This window comes from Thamnophis sirtalis, unplaced genomic scaffold (assembly GCF_051295495.1).
Source record: "Thamnophis sirtalis isolate CommonGarterSnake01/CBP01778 unplaced genomic scaffold, rThaSir2_p1.2 scaffold_4, whole genome shotgun sequence".
NCBI lineage: Eukaryota > Metazoa > Chordata > Lepidosauria > Squamata > Natricidae > Thamnophis > Thamnophis sirtalis.
This window is the reverse complement of record NW_028261384.1, coordinates 123,044,573-123,066,937: the sequence shown is the minus strand read 5'-3', so window position 1 is coordinate 123,066,937 and position 22,365 is coordinate 123,044,573. Positions and strand designations below refer to the sequence as shown.

At 41.7% G+C, this 22,365-nt stretch overlaps 1 protein-coding gene across 3 annotated transcripts in view; it reads left to right on the top strand.

Annotated features, from left to right (window-relative positions):
* The window catches only part of BCKDK (branched chain keto acid dehydrogenase kinase), a 41,002-nt gene extending 29,375 nt beyond the window's left edge, over positions 1-11,627 (top strand). For all 3 annotated transcript variants that reach the window (XM_087714087.1, XM_087714089.1, XM_087714088.1), the window contains 5 exons: positions 806-879; positions 4,054-4,182; positions 7,136-7,225; positions 9,054-9,215; positions 10,893-11,627. In XM_087714087.1, the coding sequence (XP_087570213.1) occupies positions 806-879; positions 4,054-4,182; positions 7,136-7,225; positions 9,054-9,215; positions 10,893-11,037 (600 nt within the window). In that variant the 3' untranslated portion in view covers positions 11,038-11,627. The remainder of the gene's footprint in view (positions 1-805; positions 880-4,053; positions 4,183-7,135; positions 7,226-9,053; positions 9,216-10,892) is intronic.
* Positions 11,628-22,365: the final 10,738 nt, after the last annotated feature.

The window sequence follows — 22,365 nt, the reverse complement described above, 5'->3', positions numbered from 1 at the left end:
TTTTTATTTCTTCCTTCCTTCCTCTCTCCCTCCATGTCATTTCCTTCCTTCCCTCCCTCCCTCTCTCCCCTGTGTAAGGGGACTGGAGACTTCTTTTTGCATGAAACAGGAATAATTCATTTATGAATTATGGTTCTGGTGATTAGGGGAAAAAAAACCCAGAGAATAGAAAAAAAAAGATGAGGTAGGATTATTTTTCCTATTCTCTGATTTCCCACAGAGTAAGAGATGCTTTTTCATACTTGCCGCAAAGGAAACCAGAAGCTTCTTCTTTCTATTTATTCTTATTGCAATTTTATCGTTCTTTTTTTTCTTTCTAGTTTTTTGTTTTATATTAGCTCTTCTGTTCTCTTTGAAACATTTAATTTAAAAAAATTATATGAAAAACAAAACAAAACACCATGGGAGGCGTACAAGAGAGCATCTCACAGATGCAGTGTTCCAAGGTCCTCAAATTCAGGCGGAATTCTTTGCTAGAACAGACCTCAAACGTTCCTTCCTCCAGCAGTAAAGAGAGAAAACCTTTTTCCTTTGGCTGGAACAGATTTAGATTCCCGAATAACCGAGAAATTGTCTGGCAGGAGATATTAGCAACCAGTCATCAAGGTTTTGCTGACATCTTTGCTTTGACTCATCAGCCCACAGAACCCACAGGGCCCAGCCCAAAAGTCTTTTAGTATTAGCTTTCAGCTTTTGGCCCTGGGGTTGAGGGAAGAAAGCTTATAGTTAGGTTAAATATTTTATTGGAGTGAATGATGTAAATCCGATGCTGAAGCAGCATTATTATTTTTCCGTTTTCTTGCAGCCAGACTTTGTTGGAATCATCTGCACCCGCTTGTCACCAAAGAAAATAATCGAAAAATGGGTGGATTTTGCCAGGTAATTTAATTATTGCTGCAGATCTGCATTGACACTGCTTATACAGGTAGTCCTCGACTGAAGACCACAAGGGAGACTAAAATTTATGTTGCTAAGTGAGACATCCGTTGTGAGTTTTGCCCCATTTCACGGCCTTTCTTGCTACAGGCGTTAAATGAATCACTGCAGTTGTTAGCTTAGTAACACGGTTGTTAAGTGAATCTCGCTTCTCCATTGGCTTGGCTTGTGAGAAAGGGATCAGAAAAAAGGGACGACCTTTGGATTATACATAAAGGTTAATAATAACAATTTTAAAAAGAACTAAGTTAGATACAGTTAAAGTTTTGATTATTAGGGGGGAAATGTTATGATACAGGATATAGTAAAAAAAAAAAAGAGGGATAAGAATAACAACGTATATATAGATATGGGTATAACATAAGGAAACTGGATGTAAACTTTAAAAAGTGATTTGAAAGGAGGATTCAAAAACTTTTGTTATTAAATATTATGGATGTTTAGCTAGAACAGGACATAAGGATTTAGTGTTAGTGGAGGATTTTAGAAATAGTAATTGAAAGGCAGTAAGTAAGTAAGATCTTTATTACCGTCAAAGACCAGCAATGTACATTTGTCTTTACACTAGGCCAGTATGTGGTTATGTATTAAATTTTGGTATATTTTATGTCGAAGGACGCCTAAACAATTATAGTCGAATGAAAATGGAGATATGATCATGGTGACATGTACGAATATTTGAGTTAAAATACCTAAGTTAATATGAATTATGTTTGTTGACTGTGAAAGAGATGCACGAAAGTCTTTTTGTAACCAACTGATACACTTTCTACAGCATGTAAAGAAGGATGTTTGTTTGTTTTAAATTAAAAATAAAAGAAATTAAAAATAAAAAGGGATCATGTGATCCCAGGGACATTGCAACCGTCATAAATATTACTCAGTTCCCAGGTTTCTTAATTCTGGTCATGTGACCATGGGGGATTGCTGCAACGGTCATAAGTGTGAAAAACAGTCGTAAGCCATTGTTTTCAGTGCCAGTGTAACTTTGAACAGTCACCAGGTGAATGGTTGTAACCTGGGGGCTACCAGTAGTATAACACCGGTAATCCTCGACTTGCAACAGTTCATTTAGTGACCGTTCAAATTTGACAGTGGCATTGAAAAAAGCGATGTAGAATCATTTTTCACACTTACGACCATTTCAGAATCCCCCCCATGGTCATGTGATCAAAATTCAGACACTTGGCAACTGGTTCATATTCCTGACGGTTGCAGTGTTCCTGGGATCATGTGATCCTCTGGGGATCTCCTGAAAAGTAAAGTCAGTGGGCAAGCCAGATTCACTCGTGTTATTAACTTAGCAACTGCAGTGATTCACTTAAAAACTGTCATAAAGTGGGGCAAATCTCACTTAACAAATGTCTCACTTAGCAACATAAATTCTGGGCTCCATTGTGGTTGCACGTTGAGGACTACCTATATGCTGCAGTCAATAGCTCCATCTAGTGTCCATACTAGATAGTTCCTTGTTTGTTAAGGCTTTGTAAGATTATAAGTAGTTCTCGACTTAAAACCATTCATTCAGTGACCGTTCTAAGCACTGGGGAAAAAGTGACTTATGACCAGTCTTCACACTTATAACCGTTGCAGCATCTTCATGGTCACGTGATCAAAATTTGGGAGCTTGGGAAAGGGCATGTACCCCGTTTCCCCTAAAATAACAAGCCCAAATCGCCTTTTGAGTGCATGCGCTAAAATAATCCCCCACACATAAACATTGCAACACAGCAGCAGCCATGAGGTGGGCACTCTCTCTGCCTCCTGCACCTCAAAAATAACAAGACCTCCCCGAAAATAAGACCAAGCACTTATTTTGGGGGGGGTCAAAAGAAAATAGGACCCTGTCTTATTTTTGGGGAAACACGGTATTTATGAAGGTTGGAGCATCCCAGGTTCAGGAAATCGGCATTTGCGATCTCAACAGCTTCATCACTCACTGAACAATGGCAGTGATTCACTTAACATCCATGTCAAAAAGATCATGAAAACTCCCTCTGACCATCATCTTATTAACCACAGAAATTGTGGTCCGATTATGGCCATAAGTCGAGGACTGCCTGCAACTGTTGGCTTCCCCCCCTCCCATCCCGAAAATCTTCTGCTAACTGCAGATCGATCTGAATCATGCAGTGGCATCAAGTGCTAAATTAAAATGCATTTAAACTAAATAAAACCACGAAATAATCCAAAGTACATTGAATTGAATTTTAAAAATGGTTTAAAATCCGAACATTTGGATGGTGTAACTGGAGACCAATTAAAAGATGGATCTGATCTGCTTATGACTATAACTTCAGTACGTGGATAAAGATTGAATTTGGGCCCGATATCTATGGAGGTTCTTAGTCATCCAGGTCGTGGTTGTCTCAAAGGTGCTTTTTCAGGAGGCAACTGGACTTCCTTGTTTTTCTTTGAAGATATTTTGCTTCTCATCCAAGAAGCTTCTTCAACTCTGACTGGATGGTGGGGAATGGAAGGATTTATACTCCTTGCAGACAGCTTGACATTTGCATCCTTTGAGCCAGTTGTTAAGGTCATCTGGAGGTTTAGCTGTGTCCTCAGGATCACAAATCAAAATTGAACAGCCCTCTCTCAACAGGGGGGGGGGGATATGACATCATCTATCTCCACAGTCTGCAACACATTCATTCCAGCAGTTTCAAGAAGACTCTCCACCCATTTGCACTATTCAGGCAACTCTGACGATACAGCTAAACCTCCAAGTGGCCTCAAGGACTCTCTGAAAGGATGCAAATGACCAGCTGCCTAGAAGGAGTGTAAATCCTTCAATTCTTCCACCATCCAGTCAGAGCTGAAGAAGCTTCTTGGATGAGAAGCAAAACGTCTTCAAAGAAAAACCAGAAAGTCCAATTGCCTCTTGAAAAAGCACATTTGTGCCTGGATGATTGAAAAAAATGTTCCATTAATCTAAGAGAAAAGAATCAAGAGGGAATGCAAAAGGTACAGAATTGGTCAAGTCAGCCTGCCTGGAAAGATGGAAATGAGTCAGTCTTTTTCTAAGGCAGGTTGTCCCCAGAAACATCACTCAGTAAGTGATGTTCACTCAGTAAGAAATTTGGGTCTCTATTTAACCCTTTTGCGGTTTTTCCACAGGCGCCTGTGTGAACACAAGTATGGCAACGCACCTCAGGTGCGGATCAATGGGCATGTGGCGGCTCGCTTCCCTTTCATTCCAATGCCTCTGGATTACATCCTTCCAGAGTTGCTGAAGAACGCAATGCGGTAAGTGCCAGAGCTCTGTGAGCAGGAGGGAAATTTGCCCTAATTTGGTGGATTTGAATAAGAGGGCAAGAATGTTGAGGATGTAAGCAGGCATCTGTCATGGACAGCTATCATGAGGGAGAGTGATTGGAGGAAATCCAGCATACAAAGGTGACATTCAAAGGGAGTGCATAGTAGGTGAGATCAAACCAGTGGTGGGTTTCAAAATTTCTCTTCTGTAGGTGTGGCCTGCTTTGTGGGAGTAGCGTGCCGGCCAAATGACCAGATGGGAGTGGCTTACCAGCCATGTGATTAGGTGGGAGTGGCTTGCCAGCCATGTGACTGTGTGGGCATGGCCAACTTGTAAAATGTGGTGAAATTCACTTAACACTGCTCTTGCTTAGCAACCAAAATGTTGGCTCAGAAACTCTGGCATTTGAAGCACGCAAGTCTTAAAACTGTCAAGTTACAAGACCCTTGCATCCCTAACCCTTTAGAAAAAAAACCCAGGAGTGTTCAAACTTGACGGCTTTAAGACTTGTGGACTTCAACTCCCAGAATTCCTCCTCCAGTCATGTTGGCTCAGAAACTCTGGCATTTGAAGCACGCAAGTCTTAAAGCTGTCAAGTTACAAGACCCTTGCACCCCTAACCCTTTAGAAAAAAAAACCCCAGGGGTGTTCAAACTTGACAGCTTTAAGACTTGTGGACTTCAACTCCCAGAATTCCTCCTCTTGCTCTTCATCTTGATGATGTGCAGACGGGAGGGGGAGGGAGCTGGAACCGGTTCTAAACGGCACTGTAATTTGTGGAACCTCTTCTATAGAAGAGGTTAGAATTGGCAAGAACCCACCCCTGGATCAAACCAGGTTCAACATTTAGGCAGGAAAAATCAAACACATATGTACAGATTAGGTGAAACTGGCTTAAAAATAGTAACTGTGCAGAAGGATCTTGGAGTCCTAGTGGATGATCGCTAGAATATGAGCCAGCAGTGTGCAGCCACCGTCAAAAAAGCTAATCCAATTCTGGATTGTATAAACAGAGTCATAGAATCAAGATCACATGAAGTACTAGTATCACTTTATAAAACCCTAGTAAGACGACATCTGAAACACCGCAGCCAATTTTGGTCACCATGATGCAAAAAAGATGTTGAGATCTTGGAAAAAGTTCAGAGCAGAGCAACTAAGATGATCAAAGGCCTGGTGATTAATACATATGTTTGGAGTTCGGCTAGCTAGTCTAAACAAAAGAAGAATTAGGAGTGACATGATAGCAGTATTCCAGTACTTGAGGGGCTGCCACAAAGAGGAGGCAGTCAAATTATTCTTCAAAGCACCATAGAGCAGAACAAGAAACAATGGTTGGAAACTAACCAGAGAGAGAAGCAACTTGGAATTAAGGAGAAACTTTCTAACGGTGAGGACAATTAACCAGTGGAACAGCTTGCCTTCAGAAATCGTGGGCACTCCATTACTGGAGGTTTTTAAGAATAAACTAGACACTTATCTGAAACATTATAGGTTCTCCTGCTTGAGCAGGGGGCTGGACTAGAAGACCTCCAAGGTCCCTTCTAGCTCTATTCTATTCTAACAGGTCTAAATTCTGAACCATCCTGAAAGGCAGGAAAGATCAGGGTCACCAGTGAAATTCCATTTAAACGGATTCATTACTAATCTTATCTATGCTCAGGAAACTACTCCACTAATGTTAGCATGATCTTGGCGTTAGATAAGGGCTGGATTCAAGAGAGGTTGGGCTAAGTCCTTTTGTGGCTACATAAGGATTCCCGGCTGATTCCTTTTTTGACTCCACCCCCAGCTTCTGCCACTCCTACACATCCTTCCTGCTTGCTGGGAAGAACCATTATATGTTGGTTCCAGATCCTGGAATACTCTAAATTCTAAATGAAGTCTAGGACTACATTCAAGTAGTCCTAGACTTACGACTGGTAAGTTTTTAAGAAGATACTGGAATGGTTTAACGACCAATCAAAATTACGATAGACTCGGAAAGCGTTTTTCATGGCCCGCAAAGCATTTATGGATATTGTAAAAACCTCACATCGCCCTCCTTCCAATCCCAGGAAACTGGCTTCAATTTGCAGCCAATTGCAGGGTCCCACAGACACATGACCACGATTTGCAATTATTATTATTATTATTATTTTGCTGGTGTTTGGCATTTTTTGTTGATTCAGGAGAATGGGTTCGCTTATCAACTGTGTGATTCGGATTTACAACTGCATGTTTCGCTTAATGAACATCCTAAAAAGAGTTGAAAAATCATGTCCGTCTTGCCTCAATTTATAACCGCAGTGACTTACAACTGAAATTCTGGTCCCTATTGCAGTCATAAATTGAGGATAATTCCAGGACATATTCATCTTTGAGGTAGGGAGTTGATTGCCACATCTTTTTTCCTGTTCCCTAAGGAAGAAGATGATCATCATTAGGTGTTGAAAGAAAACGAGATTTTGTGGCTTTGAATCCATTTTGTTTTCCTCAAGGTTCATTGATAGATAAGCTCTTTCTATTTTCTTGAGATTTCTTAGAAGAATTAGTAATTACATAAGAAGGAAGAAGACAGTTAGAGGAAAGAGTCAATTTAGGGGCTCTAGCTTGACCGCAGAACATTTAACAGTGCAGGTAGTCCTTGGCATACAACCATTCATTTAGCGACTGATCAAATGGCATTGAAAAAAGTGCTGCTGGTGCTAGCAGGTTGCCTGGTTACTCCACTCTTCCTCTTCTCAGCCACCTGTTGGAATGAACTTGGCTTCCCCCCCCAAAAAAACCAAGCTATCTAAAATTCCCCCTCCCTTCCTCCCGCTTCGCTTTGTGGCAACCATGAAGCCTCAAAGATGGCCTCAGCCAGGCTCGCTTCAAAGTTGACATTCACTATGTCCGCATTCTTGCATTCTCAGCTGAAATGATGTTTTCGTGGAATTATAATGGGTTTGATTCTTTCAGAGCTACGATGGAATCTCACCTGGATACCCCATACAATGTGCCAGACATTATCATCACGATTGCCAACAATGATATTGACCTCATCATAAGGTACTTTGGTGCAATATTTGCATATCTATATACTACTAAAAGTGTCTGTCTCTTGGAAATTTTAAGTGGGTGAAACAGTGCAGGGTAGAGCTACAATTTCCGAACCGAGTTACCCGAAATGGGTTATCTTACAGATGGCGTCCAAAATCTAGGGGCTCATAAATCCTGTCGAATTGAAATTTGGTGAATTTTATAAAACGTTTTACCGTAAAACTTTTATTAAAAATTAAAATGTTTCTTTTGACCCACGAAATAAGCACTTGGCCTTATTTTCAGGGAGGTCTTATTATTTTTAAGGTGCAGGAGGCCCCTTAACCTTGGCTCACAGATCAGCTGATCCCGAGAGGGCCAGAAGTTCTTTCTCTGTTTCTGGCACACTCTTGCCAGACCTGGTGTCCCTGGGCCTGGTGCTCTTTTTTGCAGCCGCCACTAAGAGAAGGGGCGCAGTATCTAGGGTTTGCCTTCGCAAGGCCATTCCGCGTGGATGGCAGGTGCATGTGGGGCATGTTACACCCCTTCCTTCCTCCAGGAAATGGCGGGTACCAGCTGCACATGTGTTTAAATGTCTTAGGAGAGGGCTTATTTTCAGGGGAGGGCTTATTTTAGCGCATGCGCTCAAAAGCCTGATTGGGCTTATTATCTGGGGAGGTCTCATTTTGAGGGAAACATGCTATTTGTTTATTAGTAATGTTTTACTTCATCTTTCTGTTTATTCTAGTGGTTTGTTAGAACAAAAATTACAGAGCACTTTTCCCCCTTTAACTAGATAAAATTAAATGGAACAAAGAGAGCAGAAACTAGACGAACCTTCTTAGTGAGGGCATTTCATGGCCTCCGAAGCCACCGAAGAGAAGGCCCTGTGCCTCTGACTGAGAGACATCTTCAGAATGTCAAGACAGATTGCAACCAAGGGATGGGGGACTTCTGCTGAGCCACCAGCTTCAGAGCCATCAGTGGGTAAATTCACTCCTCACCGCAGTTGTCATTTGGAAGTCCAGTGACAACTGGGGATGAAGGAGCCCTCCCAAACTGGTCTTTCTGGGAGAATGCAACCCAAGCAGATCCCACCCCAATTCCGGACTCCAGCTTTCTGCTTATCAACGGTGCCTCCATTTTGTCTAGATTCAGCTTATTTTTTCTTACCCACCCCTTTATTGAGCTGGGCAATTGAAGTTACAAATGATTCCCTTGGAGTTAGATAGGAGGGAGTAGAAAGACCTGGGTATCATCCTGATAACATTCCACTCCAAGATCTGAATGATCTCCCGCACACCTCTAGATGTTAGGTAGGGAAATAGAATCCCTTGGGACTTTATAAACTAATGTCCAAAAAAAAAAAAAAAAGATCTTCTGAGCAGGTCTCAGCAGGAGGGACCAGAATTGCTCCAAATTTCTTCCTAGATTGAATCCTATCAGATAGCAATAGCACTTAGACTTATATATCACTTCACAGTGCTTTCCAGCCCTCTCTAAGTGGTTTACAGAGTCAACGTATTTGCCCCCAACAATCTGGGTCCTCATTTTACCCATCTCAGAAGGATGGAAGGCTGAGTCAACCTTGAGCCGGTCAGAATTTAACTGCTGGCAGTCAGCAGAATTAGCCCACAATACTGTCTTTTAGCCACTGCACCACCATGAGTGACTCAGAAGTTACCATACTGGGTGTCAGAGGCTCCTGAGAAACCCAAGAGGGCCTGTGGCCAAGAATGGCACTTCTTCCGTCTAGTCTTCTACCAAGAGGTTCTTCTACCAAAACCACCCCAAACAGTCTCACACGTTTGCAATGTGAGGAATGGCTTCTTCTGCACGTCTCTCTTCCCATTGGCAGGATTTCAGACCGAGGAGCAGGAATCCCTCACGACCACGTTGAAAAGGTCACCGATTACCACTTTACCACTGCCGAAGCGAGCAATCAGGATCCCCGGATGAACAGCCTCTTCGGGAACATGGTGGAAATGGGGAACAGTGCCCAGTCGGGCCCCATGCACGGGTGAGCACAGGGCATAGGTGGGAAGGGAGATGCTTGGGATAATCCAGATATGGTAGGCTACCCCCCAAAAAAGATGATTGTCATGACTTATGACCTTAATTGCAGGACTCAATTACGGTGGTAAGTCAAGAACCACCTGTATAGTCATTGTTCAGTAGTTTGGTTGTGTTGGGTGGGGATGGTTTACCTTTCCTGAAGCCGTGACACTCCATGAAGCAGGGGTGTCAAACTGAAGGCCCGTGGGCCAGATCCCGCCCATGGGTTGCTTAGATATAGTCCAAGGGGCCACCATGAAAACAGCAAAGAACCAGCCCACAGTGCCTCTGCCAGTGAAAATGGAACATGGAAGGGCTGTGCGTGGCACCCCCGAGCTCCGTTTTCACTGGCAGGGGGCTGCAGGAGGCCTTCCTGGTGGTCTCCCATCTGATTGCTGAAGATGATTGGTTACAAAGCTGGGTCTCCTTGGGTGGAGAGGGCGTGGGCTTCCCTCTGACCCACACACTTCACCCTCCTGCACACATCAGGAGCAACCTGGCCAAGGAGAGCGAGAACAACAGCAGTAGGAGGAGGAGGTAAGTGCAGCCGGGCACCCCCTTGGAGAACAAGGGCTGACCTGGCCTGGGCTGTGGGATCCTAGTGATGTGGGAGCTTGAGGGCCGGGCCGGACGCTTGCCCTCTGCTGCCTAGAGCTCTGGACAGCCTGTGCCTCTGTCCAGAGGTCCTCGGGTGGCCTGATAGGAACAGCAAGACTCCTCTGGAGGATAAGAGTTAGGCCCACTCCCTGGTTTCGCCTTCCTCCACTGGACGCAATTGATCCCCCAGTCCCATCCAGGCCACCATAGGTGCCCCCAATACGAGTGATGTCGAGCTGGCCACGCCCACCCTGACTACACCCACCCTGCCCCCCCCCAAAGTCAAACACAACCCTGATGCAGCTCTCAAAAAAATCGAGTTTGACATCCCTAATGGATGCTTCCCCATCTCCAAATACCGTGATGGCAAACCTACATGTTCGCCCCAGCCCAGGCTATCGCGCATGTGCGTGTGCCTCCTGCCGGCCAGCTGGTCTTCGGGTCTCTGCTGTGCATGCACGGGGATGGGGCCTTCCCCAATCTCCACAGTTTCCCCTGCAGTGCGCCCTAGCTTTCTCCTGCATTTCTGCTGCCCGTGCCTTCCCCGATCTCCACACGTTCCACATCCTCCGCAGGTGCCTCTCCCTGGCAGGAATGGAGGAGAAAGCTAGGGCACGCTGGGGGGAGAAACTGTGGAGGTCATAAGCAAACCCCCCCCCCCTTCCGCGCCTTATTTTGGGCCTGAAAAGCCTCCTTCACCAACCTGAAAGCCAAAATAGGAAGGCAGGGTGCATGTGTAGGGGTACTCGCATCGCATTTTGGGAATTGGGGCACGCACATGTGCATTCGCGCACACACGGGCTTTGGGCACATGGCACCAAAAAGGTTAACCTTCACTGTCGTAATAGGAGGCAAGGCAAGCTGATGCCTAATGATGCTAGTTTGCTGTGAATAAGCCATGTAGGGTTTCTCAGAGGCATCTGTCTCCTCCAAAGACTGGCTCTCGAAGAGAGGACTCTGGCTATTGATGGCTCTTGTAGCTGCGGAGAGTTTGAAACCAACCAACACCCCCCCCCCTTTTTTTTTTTGATTCTCTCCTCCACAGGTTCGGATTTGGCTTGCCAACTTCCCGGGCTTACGCTGAGTATCTGGGTGGTTCCTTGACCCTCCAGTCCCTGCAGGGCATTGGCACAGATGTCTACCTCCGTCTCAAGCACATTGATGGCAAAGAGGAAAGTTTCCGCATTTAGAACGGCCCCCCGCAACGAGACTGACCCCCCTTCCTTGCTTCTGGAGAAAGCTTTAAATACCTGCACCAAACCCACATTGGCATGGATTCCATCTCCCTTTCCTCTCTCACCTGAGATTCCTAAGCATCTGCTGTGCTCTCCTCACGAAGCCTTTTGATCCTTGTGGACACCTCGATATGGCGAGAAAGGAACAGAGGGCTTCCTCTCCTCCTGTGTGGTTGCTGTTCAGAACATTGCTTCCTGATGCATCCCCTAGTCCTGCTGCGTTGGTGCATCTTCGGTGGTCCTTGAGTTGGCCTCTTGAACCCAAGTAACCCAAAGCGTATCTCTCCCGTTCCCACATGGAAGCACTCAAGGCCACCAAGAGCATCCGTGCAAAGCAGTGTTGTTTCTCCATCATTTACTTGCACACTGCCAACCCCACCTGTGGCCTTGACCCAACCTCCTCCTCTGTTGACTTCCGACGCATTTGAAGATGCACGGCGAAAGGAGGTTTCCACCGTCACATATGTCACATAAGGGATCCCAACACATAGGGCCACTCAGCACTTCTTCCTCTCTATGGTTTGACTCTATGATAGGGCATCTGAAAAGTTGATGATGATAGGGACTCTATGATAGGGCATCTGAAAAGTTCTCCCTTTGCTGCCATCTTAAGATTTGGAGGTGGGTTTCCTCTTTGGGAGTTAGAATTTATCTGTCGGTTGGCAAAGAGTCTTTTCATGGTGCACAATGGTGGAAGATGATGGCCTAAGGGGGAGTAATCACCATATGGCTCCCTTTTGGAATCCTAGCTATAGATTCCATAACTTTCTGCCTCTTCCTGAGGTAACGTATTTTATTGGCGTCTTTTCTCTCTGCCTTTGATCTTTCGGATGTCACTCAGCTGACTTTTAAATCCAGAATCAGAGTTTGTTGTCTGCTCTTCCCCCCGTTCCTTTCCATTAGAGGGGGGGGGAGATTTAAAATGAAAACCCATGATTTCCTGTTATAATACTTAAATAAAAAAGTGCGCACTCAAAAAAATCCAGCATGTTGGTCTTTCCTTGAGGGATACGCCTGGCTATCATTGTGTACCTTTTGGAAAATGAAATACCTACAGATGTATCTGACATCTATTAAAACTTATGTTTTATTGTTCATGGGGACGATAAATGAAACACAGGCTTTCCAGAGGACACAGCTCACCTGCAGGACTCATATACACAGGTACGGCCTGTACTTCCATAGATGCTGCTAGGACATAACTAAACATAGTTAGTTTAGTTATAAACTATAAAGGACTATTATAGGTAGTCCTTAACTTAAAACCATAATTGGATCAGAATTCTGTTTCTAAGCAAGGCGATCGTTAAGCGAGATGCACTCAATTTTATGACCATGGTATTAAACAAATCACTCTGGTTGTTAAGTGAATCTTGCGGTCATTAAGTGAATGCAGCTTCCCTCATTGACTTTGCTTGTCAAAAGCCAGCTGGGAAGGTCGCAAATGACGATCAGATGACCTCAGGATGCAACGACTGTCTTAAATGCATGTTGGCTGCCGATCACTCGAATTTTGATTACATGACTGTGATGATTCTGTGACGGTCATAAGGGCGAGGAGGACGAACCGTAAGTCATTTTTTTCAGGCCCGTTGTAACTTCCCGTGGTTGCTAAATGGATAATTTAAAGCCAAGAACTGCCTGTGATTAAGCTGGGCATATCACGGAGTCAACACTAGCTTGATGGCTCATATTCAGTCAACCATAGAAGAAGAGAGGCAGCTTGGTGTAACGGTTAAAGGCTCCAGGCTAGACACCAGGAAACTGTGAGATCTAGTCCTAGTTTAGGCACAAAACCAGCTAGGGTAGTTTGATCCTGTTACACTCTTCTCAACCCTGGGAAGTAGTGGCAGTAACAAACCACTTTTTTTTTTCTTTACAAGAAAACTGCAGGGACTTGTCCAAGCAGTTGCCGAAATACTTGAGAACGAACACACAACACACACACACACACACGGATGGATGGCTGAGGAGGGAGCAATGGAAACAAATTATTTCTCTGAAATTATGTATAATCCCAGTGATTGATGTTCAAAAAACAAAGCATGCATTTTTTAAAATTCTTTCCCCCCCCCCCCTTGAAATTAGACCTTGCTTACAGGAAGAATACTTTCTCTAGCATTTTTTTTTTAAAGAGAGCCTGAAATTGGTATGTGTGCGTATGAACAGAACAGCAATTGGGAACAAGCGAAGGCTTAGCTATTTATTTATTCATTCATTCATTCATTCATTTATGTGGCCATTTGACATGGGGAGGTATTTTCCTGCAGGAGCCGAGTCCCATCTACGGCAGAGGTAAGCTCCTCTCGAGTCCGTGGGTGCTTTCTAAGCTTGGCTTGGTTTCCTTGCAGATGTTTCATTGACAAACTAGATAGCATCATCATGTTTCTCTTCTTGCTGGAAGAAAAGGCTGTTGTGGGGTGAAATAGGAGGAAGCAGGTGTGTTGAATATATTCACCGTCTTGAGAAATTTGTAGAAACAATAAAGGCAGAAAATAAATTAAACAGGGGCAGGGCAAATCTGAGCAACTGACTAAAAAAATCTAGACAGAGAAGGTGAACCCTAATCAGATCCTAGTCTGGAGCAAGAACCTAAATCTATAGTCGTTAAGTGAATGCAATTGGTCATTAAGCGAACCTGTTGTCTGCAATGGGCAGTTTTTGCCAGAAACTAGAAGTCACAAATCCCTGTCATGTAACCATGGGATATTACAAACAGTTATGAATGTGGGCCAGGTGCCAAGCACTCAAAATACCATAATGTGAGAGGTTGAGATGGCAGCCACCAAAACTTCAAATCCAGTCAAAGTAGGTTTTTGGGGTCCATTGTAATTTTGGTTACTAAGCAACTTGGACATAATCTAATGTACTCTTTAAAAAAAAACTAGATATTTGCTGAGGCAGGATTTACCTTTCTAAGGTAAACATCGCCTGCAGATAAAACGAGAGGCTCCATTTCAGCTTGGCTCTTGAAGGTTGTTCCCAGTCTTCATCAACTCCCTTAATGCCTTCCAACTTCTTAGTAATACTTGTAAAACAAGATATTTTCCTTTCAGAGCAAGCATTTTGTCCTGTAGGCCTGTATGCATGTTCATTCCTATGATAAACTCTATATAACGGCTGTTCCAGCTATCTCATTCAGCCATTACCTGATTTACCAGAACTAAGACAAAGTTTCACATTGTACCAAAATTCCCTTTGCTTTTACACGTCAAATACTTTGCAAGCTCAAGTTAGGTTTGATAACCCTGAAATATGTTTAATGGTTTCCTTGCAAAACTATTTTCCCACCTGGTGTCTTTTCTATGGGAGTGCAAGTGACACCACAGAAACACAAGCCAAAACTCTACATCCCCTTCCCCCACCTAATTACTTACATAGGAATTATTCTTTATACTATTTATGTTGTATTTTTTTTATCATAGATTGCACCAGTGAAGCTAAAACCAATTTTGTTGTATACATGATACACAATGACAATAAAGGCTATGCTATACTAAAAATAAGTGAATGTTCTCTCGCAACCTATAGGAAGTCCTTGCCTAACCACCATAATTGAGCCCAAAATTTATTTTTTAAAGTTTTTTTTATTTTCAAAACAAGCACAACACATAAAATCTTCCTTCTTTACATACTGTAGAAAGTGTATCAGTTGGTTACAAAAGACTTTCGTGCATCTCTTCCACAGTCATCAAGCATAGTTCATATTAACTCAGGTATTTTAACTCAGATATTTATACATGTTACAATCATCATACCTCCATTTTCATTTGACTATAATTGTTTAAACGTCCTTCATCATAAAATATACCAAGATTTAATACATAACCACATACTGGCATTTCATTTACTATTTCTAAAATCCTCCACTAACACTGAATCCTTATGGCCTATTCTAGTTAAACATCCATAATATTTAATAACAGACTTTTCTAATCCTCCTTTCCTAATTGCTGTTAGCAATTTTCATCTAGTTTTCTTATATTATACTCATACATATGTATATAGGTTTTCATCATTATCCCTCCTTTATTTGACTATATCCTGTAGCATAACATTTTACCCCCTAGTAATCAAGACTTAACTGAATCTAACATCATCATCATCATCATCATCATCATCATCATCATCATTATTATTATTATTATTATTATTGCAACAACAGAATTGTATCACAGCGGCCAGTAGTTTTGCCAGATTTGGCATTGATTACTAGTCAGACCTCACCCAGAGGCCTAGGACGTCATAACGTATTTTCGTAATATGCGTGCAGTTCCAAGCAGTGCGGCTTTTTGCATTTGACTGATGGCGATTATGTCAATTTTTAACTGTTTTAAATATAATTCCAGTGCTTTTGGAATAGTACCTAGTGTGCCGATTACCACTGGAATTACCACTGCTGGTTTGTGCCATAATCGTTGAATTTCAATTTTTAAGTCCTGGTATTTCGCAATTTTTTCATATTCCTTCTTGTTGACCCTGCTATCACCTGGTATTGCGATGTCTATGATTGTAACCTTATTTTTCTCAACCAGTGTGATGTCTGGTGTAGTATGCGCCAGTATTTTGTCCGTTTGTATGTGAAAATCCCACAAGATCTTGACCATCTGATTTTCGGTGACTTTTTCAGGCTTATTTTGCCACCAGTTTGTTGCTGTTTTAATATTATAATTTTTGCACAAATTCCAATGGATCATTTGTGCTACTGAATTGTGACACAATTTATAATCAGTCTGCGCGATTTTTTTTACAGCAGCTGAGTATGTGATAAACAGTTTCATCAGCTTCTTTGCAAAGTCTGCATTTGGCATCATCAGAGGATTTTTCGATTTTGGCCTTAATGGCATTTGTGCGGATAGCTTGTACTTGCGCAGCCAGGATTAGTGAATCTGTTTCTTTCTTTAATGTACCTGTTGTTAACCATAGCCAAGTTTGTTCACTGTACACTTTATCTTTTATTTTTTCCAGAAATTAGCATACAGTGCTTTGTTCTGCCAACTCTCCATTCTTGATTTTATCACATCTTTTCTGTATTCTTGTTTCGTCTGTTGGGCCTTCAGTAGTTTTTTGTTCTTTATTTCAATTAATAGATGTTCTTGACTTTCTTTTAAATAATCAGCCAGTGCATGTTTTTCTTCCTCAACTGTTTGCTTCACTTGTAATAATCCTCTGCCACCTGATTTTCAGGGCAGGTATAATCTATCAGTATCACCACTTGGATGTAAACTGTAGTGCATTGTCATTAGTTTCCTGGTTTTTCGGTCCAAAAGGTCCAAATCAGCTTGTGTCCAGTTAACCATACCAGCTGTGTATCTTATAACTGGTATTGCCCAGGTATTTATGGCCTTGATTGTATTTCCACCATTCAATTTAGATTTCAAAATTTTCCTAACTCTGTTGGTGTACTCTCGCCTGACAATAGTTTTTACTTCTCCATGCTTGATATTATCCAACTGCAGAATGCCTAAGTATTTGTAGGCTTCATTTTCGTTGCATTTAATTAGTTGGCCATTGGGCATTTCAATTCCCTCACATGCAGTGATTTTTATGGATACAGTGGCGCATTTTTCCATGCCAAACTGCATTGCAATATCGGTGCTGAATACTCGGATTGTATTTGTCAATATTATTATTATTATACAATTGTATCACAGCGGCCAGTTGTTTCACCGGATTTGGCATTGGTTACTAGTCGGGCCCCACCCAGGGGCCTAGGACGTTGTAACGTATTTTCGTAATATGCGTGCAGTTCCAAGCAGTGCGGCTTTTTGCATTTGACTGATGGTGATTTTGTCAATTTTTAACTGTTTTAAATGTAATTCCAGTGCTTTTGGAATAGCACCCAGTGTGCCAATTACCACTGGAATTACCACTGCTGGTTTGTGCCATAGTCGTTGAATTTCGATTTTTAAGTCCTGGTATCTTGCGATTTTTTCATGTTCCTTCTCGGCGACCCTGCTATCACCTGGTATTGCGATGTCTATGATTGTGACCTTATTTTTCTCAACCAGTGTGATGTCTGGTGTATTATGCGCCAGTATTTTGTCGGTTTGTATACGGAAATCCCACAAGATCTTGACCATCTGATTTTCGGTGACTTTTTCAGGCTGAAACCCACCAGTTTGTTGCTGTTTTAATATTATAATTTTTGCACAAATTCCAATGGATCATTTGTGCTACTGAATTGTGCCGCAATTTATAATCAGTCTGCGCGATTTTTTTACAGCAGCTGAGTATGTGATCAACAGTTTCATCAGCTTCTTTGCAAAGTCTGCATTTGGCATCATCAGAGGATTTTTCGATTTTGGCCTTAATGGCATTTGTGCGGATAGCTTGTTCTTGCGCAGCCAGGATTAGTGACTCTGTTTCTTTCTTTAATGTACCTGTTTTTAACCATAGCCAAGTTTGTTCACTGTCCACTTTATCTTTTATTTTTTCCATAAATTGACCATGCAGTGCTTTGTTCTGCCAACTCTCCATTCTTGATTTTATCACATCTTTTCTGTATTCTTGTTTTGTCTGTTGGGCCTTCAGTAGATTTTTGTTCTTTACTTCGATTAATAGATGTTCTTGAGTGTCTTTTAAATAATCAGCCAGTGCATGTTTTTCTTCTTCAACTGTTTGCTTCACTTGTAATAATCCTCTGCCACCTGATTTTCGGGGCAGATATAGTCTATCAGTATCACCACGTGGATGTAAACTGTAGTGCATTGTCATTAGTTTCCTGGTTTTTCGGTCCAAAAGGTCCAAATCAGCTTGTGTCCAGTTAACTATGCCAGCTGTGTATCTTATAACTGGTATTGCCCAGGTATTTATGGCCTTGATTGTATTTCCACCATTCAATTTAGATTTCAAAAATTTTCTAACTCTGTTGGTGTACTCTCGCCTGACAATAGTTTTTACTTCTCCATGCTTGATGTTATCCAACTGCAGAATGCCTAAGTATTTGTAGGCTTCATTTTCTTTGCATTTAATTAGTTGGCCATTGGGCATTTCAATTCCCTCAGATGCAGTGATTTTGCCCCTTTTTATGGATACAGTGGCACATTTTTCCATGCCAAACTGCATTGAAATATCGGTGCTGAATACTCGGACTGTATTTGTCAATGATTGGATTTCTATTTCTGACTTTCCATAGAGTTTCAAATCATCCATATATAGTAAATGTGAAGTTTTTTCAGCTTTTTTGGCTGTTTGGTAGCCTAATTTCATTTTTTTTAAGATTATTGATAGTGGGATCATTGCGATGATGAAGAGAAGAGGTGAAAGTGAATCACCCTGGAAAATTCCTCGCTTGATATTAACCATTCTGTAGCTCTCATTCCCTACTGCCAACTCAGTTCTCCATTGTTTCATTGCCTTTTCAGTAAAGGATGTAATATTTTTGCTAATGCCAGTTGTTTCTAAGCATTTTATGATCCAACTATGTGGCAGTGAGTCAAATGCCTTTTTGTAATCAATCCAGACCATATTCAAGTTCGTTTTTCTGTTCTTACAATTTTCTAATATCATTTTATCAATTAGAAGCTGATCTTTTGTGCCCCTGCTCCTTCTTTTGTTGCCTTTTTGCTCTACTGGCAAGATGTTGTTTGTTTCCAAATAATCCATCATGTTATCTGCAATAATGCCTGTGAGTAATTTGAAGGTTGTTGGCAAGCATGTTATTGGTCTATAGTTTTCAGGTGTTGTTCCTTTAGTTGGATCTTTCTGAATCAAGTATGTTTTTCCAGTTGTCAACCATTCATCAATTTGGCCCTTTTGTAAAATTTCATTCAGTTGCCTGGCCAATATTGCATGTAAACTGGTCAGATATTTGAGCCAGAAACCATGTAATTGGTCTTTTCCAGGTGATGTCCAATTCTTTACCTTTTTAACTTTTTGACTTTTTGATTTTTGATCATCTCAGTTGTTATTTGTAGGATTGTAGGATTTATTATAATTTATAGGCCGCCCTTTTCCCTGAGGGGACTCAGGGCGGCTTACAAAAACACGGGGAGGGGGGTACAAAGACAAAAGCATAAGACAATACATAATATTAAAAAATAGAGCACAACATTCATTCATCATTCGGGGGGGGGACGAACTAAGGTTTTTATCCCCAGGCCTGACGGGATAGCCAGATCTTAAGGGCCGTGCGGAAGGCCTGGGCGGTGGTGAGGGTGCGGATCTCCACGGGGAGATTGTTCCATAGCGTCGGAGCTGCAACTGAGAAGGCTCTCCTCCGCGTAGTCGCCAGTCGGCACTGACTGGCGGATGGAATTCGGAGGAGGCCTACCCTGTGCGATCTGATGGGACACAGGGAGGTAATTGGCAGAAGGCGGTCTCTCAAATAGCCAGATCCACTACCATGGAGCGCTTTGTGAGTGGTAAGTAGGACCTTGAAGTGCACCCGGAGACCGACAGGTAGCCAGCGCAGCTCACGGAGGATCGGTGTTATGTGGGCGAACCGTGGTGCGCCCACGATCACTCGCGCGGCCGCATTCTGGACTAGCTGAAGTCGCCGGATGCTCTTCAAGGGCAGCCCCATGTAGAGCACGTTGCAGTATTCCAGCCTAGAGATCACAAGGGCTCGAGTGACTGTTGTGAGGGCCTCCCGGTTCAGGTAGGGCCGCAACTGGCGCATCAGGCGAACCTGAGCAAATGCCCCCCTGGTCACAGCTGACAAATGATGGTCGAAACTCAGCTGTGTGTAATACTTGCATTTGTTTGTTGCCAATGCTTTTCTCAAAGTTATGTATCCACTTTGCTTCCTTGTTGTAGTCCTTTGCATTTTCCCACAATTCTTTCCAGAATTCAACTGTGGCCTGCTTTTCTGGTTTTTCACTTTTGGTGTCACCATTCACATTAAGACTTTGATAAAAACACCGTTGGTCTGATCGAAATTGCTGATTTTGTTTATATTGGATTATTATTATTATTATTATTATTATTATTATTATCATCATCATCCTTTATATACAATACAAAAAGGGTTTCTAATCTTCTTTTCATGGGTGCCAGTCAATATTCATATCCAGTTATTACTTACCATAACACTACACATTGTATACATTATTATCATTATCAATTATTTATTTAATTGTATCTATTATCACTAAATTTCGCTAAGTTTAGTTAGTTTTAAATTATATTCTTCCATCTATCAATCATCTATCTTTCCAATAACAAAGCAGTGTCATATCTTCTGCCATTTGTGGCATCAGTCCTCTAATTATCTCCTTAATCAGCTTTGTATGGACTCCTCTTAGCAACTCTTTGCTTGTAAGATCTCTCATGTAATTTCAATGCCCTTCTTCTGTTTCCTTAATCTCCTTATTTTTGATTGTCGGTGGTGGTATCAAAACTATTGCTAATAAGGTTTCTCTCTTTAAGTCCATTAATTCTTTTATTTTTTCCTCTTCTGTATCTTCCCATCTGGGGTAAGTTTCCCCTCCATTTAATTCCTCTTTCAATATTCCATTCTTTCCATTTTCAGAAACAAACCAATCACCATAAATATGAGCAATTTTAATTTCTTTATATTCATTTTCCTCTTTGATTTTTTGGATGTTAACCACCACTTTTTCCATTTGATGAACATCTTCAACTTCTCCATCATATTTTATTGTTAGATGCACTAAGTAATCCAACTTCTTCTCTATCCTCTCATTTGTATTTGATAATTTCTGTATTTCTGAGAATATCTTTTGCAGATTTAAAACTACTTTCTGGTGTTGAAATTGCGCCATTATTTCCAGCTAACAAACACTGCTACTCTTAGAAGCTTAGAAGGTTTTAGCAGAATTAAGCATCACAATTACATCTTTGGTTAATAATCTACTTCAAAGGAACATCTGTGTGTTTTTCTTATTATTATTATCACTCTCTATTAACAAGCTGTGAATCTTTGAAGTGCCAAGCCAGGATAATCAGTGAAAGAAGTATTTCGTTTCCAATATACAAACATCTAGCTTCCGAGTAGCAGCGTTACAATGTTACAATGTTACCACTTCTTTGTTTCTTTTTGTATCTTTTTGTATTTCAAGTTAAAAAAAAAGGTCTGATTCTTAAATGAGTTAGAAAAACACCCACAGTAATGAAAGAGGAGAGTTTTAGTCCATAGATTACGGAGAATAGTCAAAGAAAAAAAAGTAGAAGAAGGAAACTTAATCCATTTGTTTTAAAAGGCTTGCATAAATTCCATCCATAAAAATAGCATTTAAAAAGTAAGATAACCCACTGTTCAAAACCAGTCCAAATTTAATTCTGCTGCTTATTTCTTCTGTTCTCCAATTTAAATTAATTTTAAGTTTTTTTATAGGCAGTCACTTTTAAAACAGTAAAAATTCCTCACCAGCTGAAAACACTTTCTCTTTCCATATCCTTGCGTTTTGGAGTCGCTCCGACCTCATCAGCCGTTTGGCTGGATTTTTTGTCACTGGCTTAAAGAACTTCTCTTGGATCAATCAGAGACTTTGTGATGTCCCTGTGATCAGCAAGATGTATTCTTTCTGTTCACTGTCTTTATGGGATAGTTTAGGTCCATTTGGACCATCCAGAGACAAAAGTGTCGACTGCTATCTCAGAGCATTGAGATCGCACATCGTGTCATCGCGACTTCGGCTCCTCCCCTCTGAGCCCAACATTTATGTTGCTAAGTGAGACAATGGTTGAGTGGGTTTTGCCCCATTTTACAACCTTTCTTGCTATAGTTGTTAACTTGTTAAGTGAATCACTGCAGTTATTAAATTAGTGACATAGTTGTTAAGTGAATATGGCTTCCTCATTGACTCTGCTTCTCAGACGATCACAGAAAATGATCACATGACCCAGGACACTGCAACCGTCATAATGTGAGCCAGTTGACAAGCATCCAAATCCATGGGGATGCGGCAATGGTCATAAATGTGGGGGGGAAAACAGCCATGTCACTTTTTTCAGCACCATCATCATCAAATGGTCACTAAATGAACTACTGTAAGTTGAGGACTGGCTGTTTTTCTCTCTCAGTCCAACCCACCTAACAGGATGGTCGTTGTGGGAAGAACAGGAGGGAGAAGGAGCATTAGCTATGTTCACTGCCCTGAGTTTTATTATGAAAATAATAAAAGCAGGATTTAAAGAAATAAAATAAATCTCAGTCTGCCATGAAAACGTGGCTTATGTAGGCTCCACTTTTTCCACAAGCCTATTGAGATAATCATTACCATTTCACTGGTTAAACAGTTGAAACAAAATGGACTTTGGAACCAGATACCAGCTCCTTTAAGAAGGAGCTTGCTTGGATGCTAAAAATATGATTGC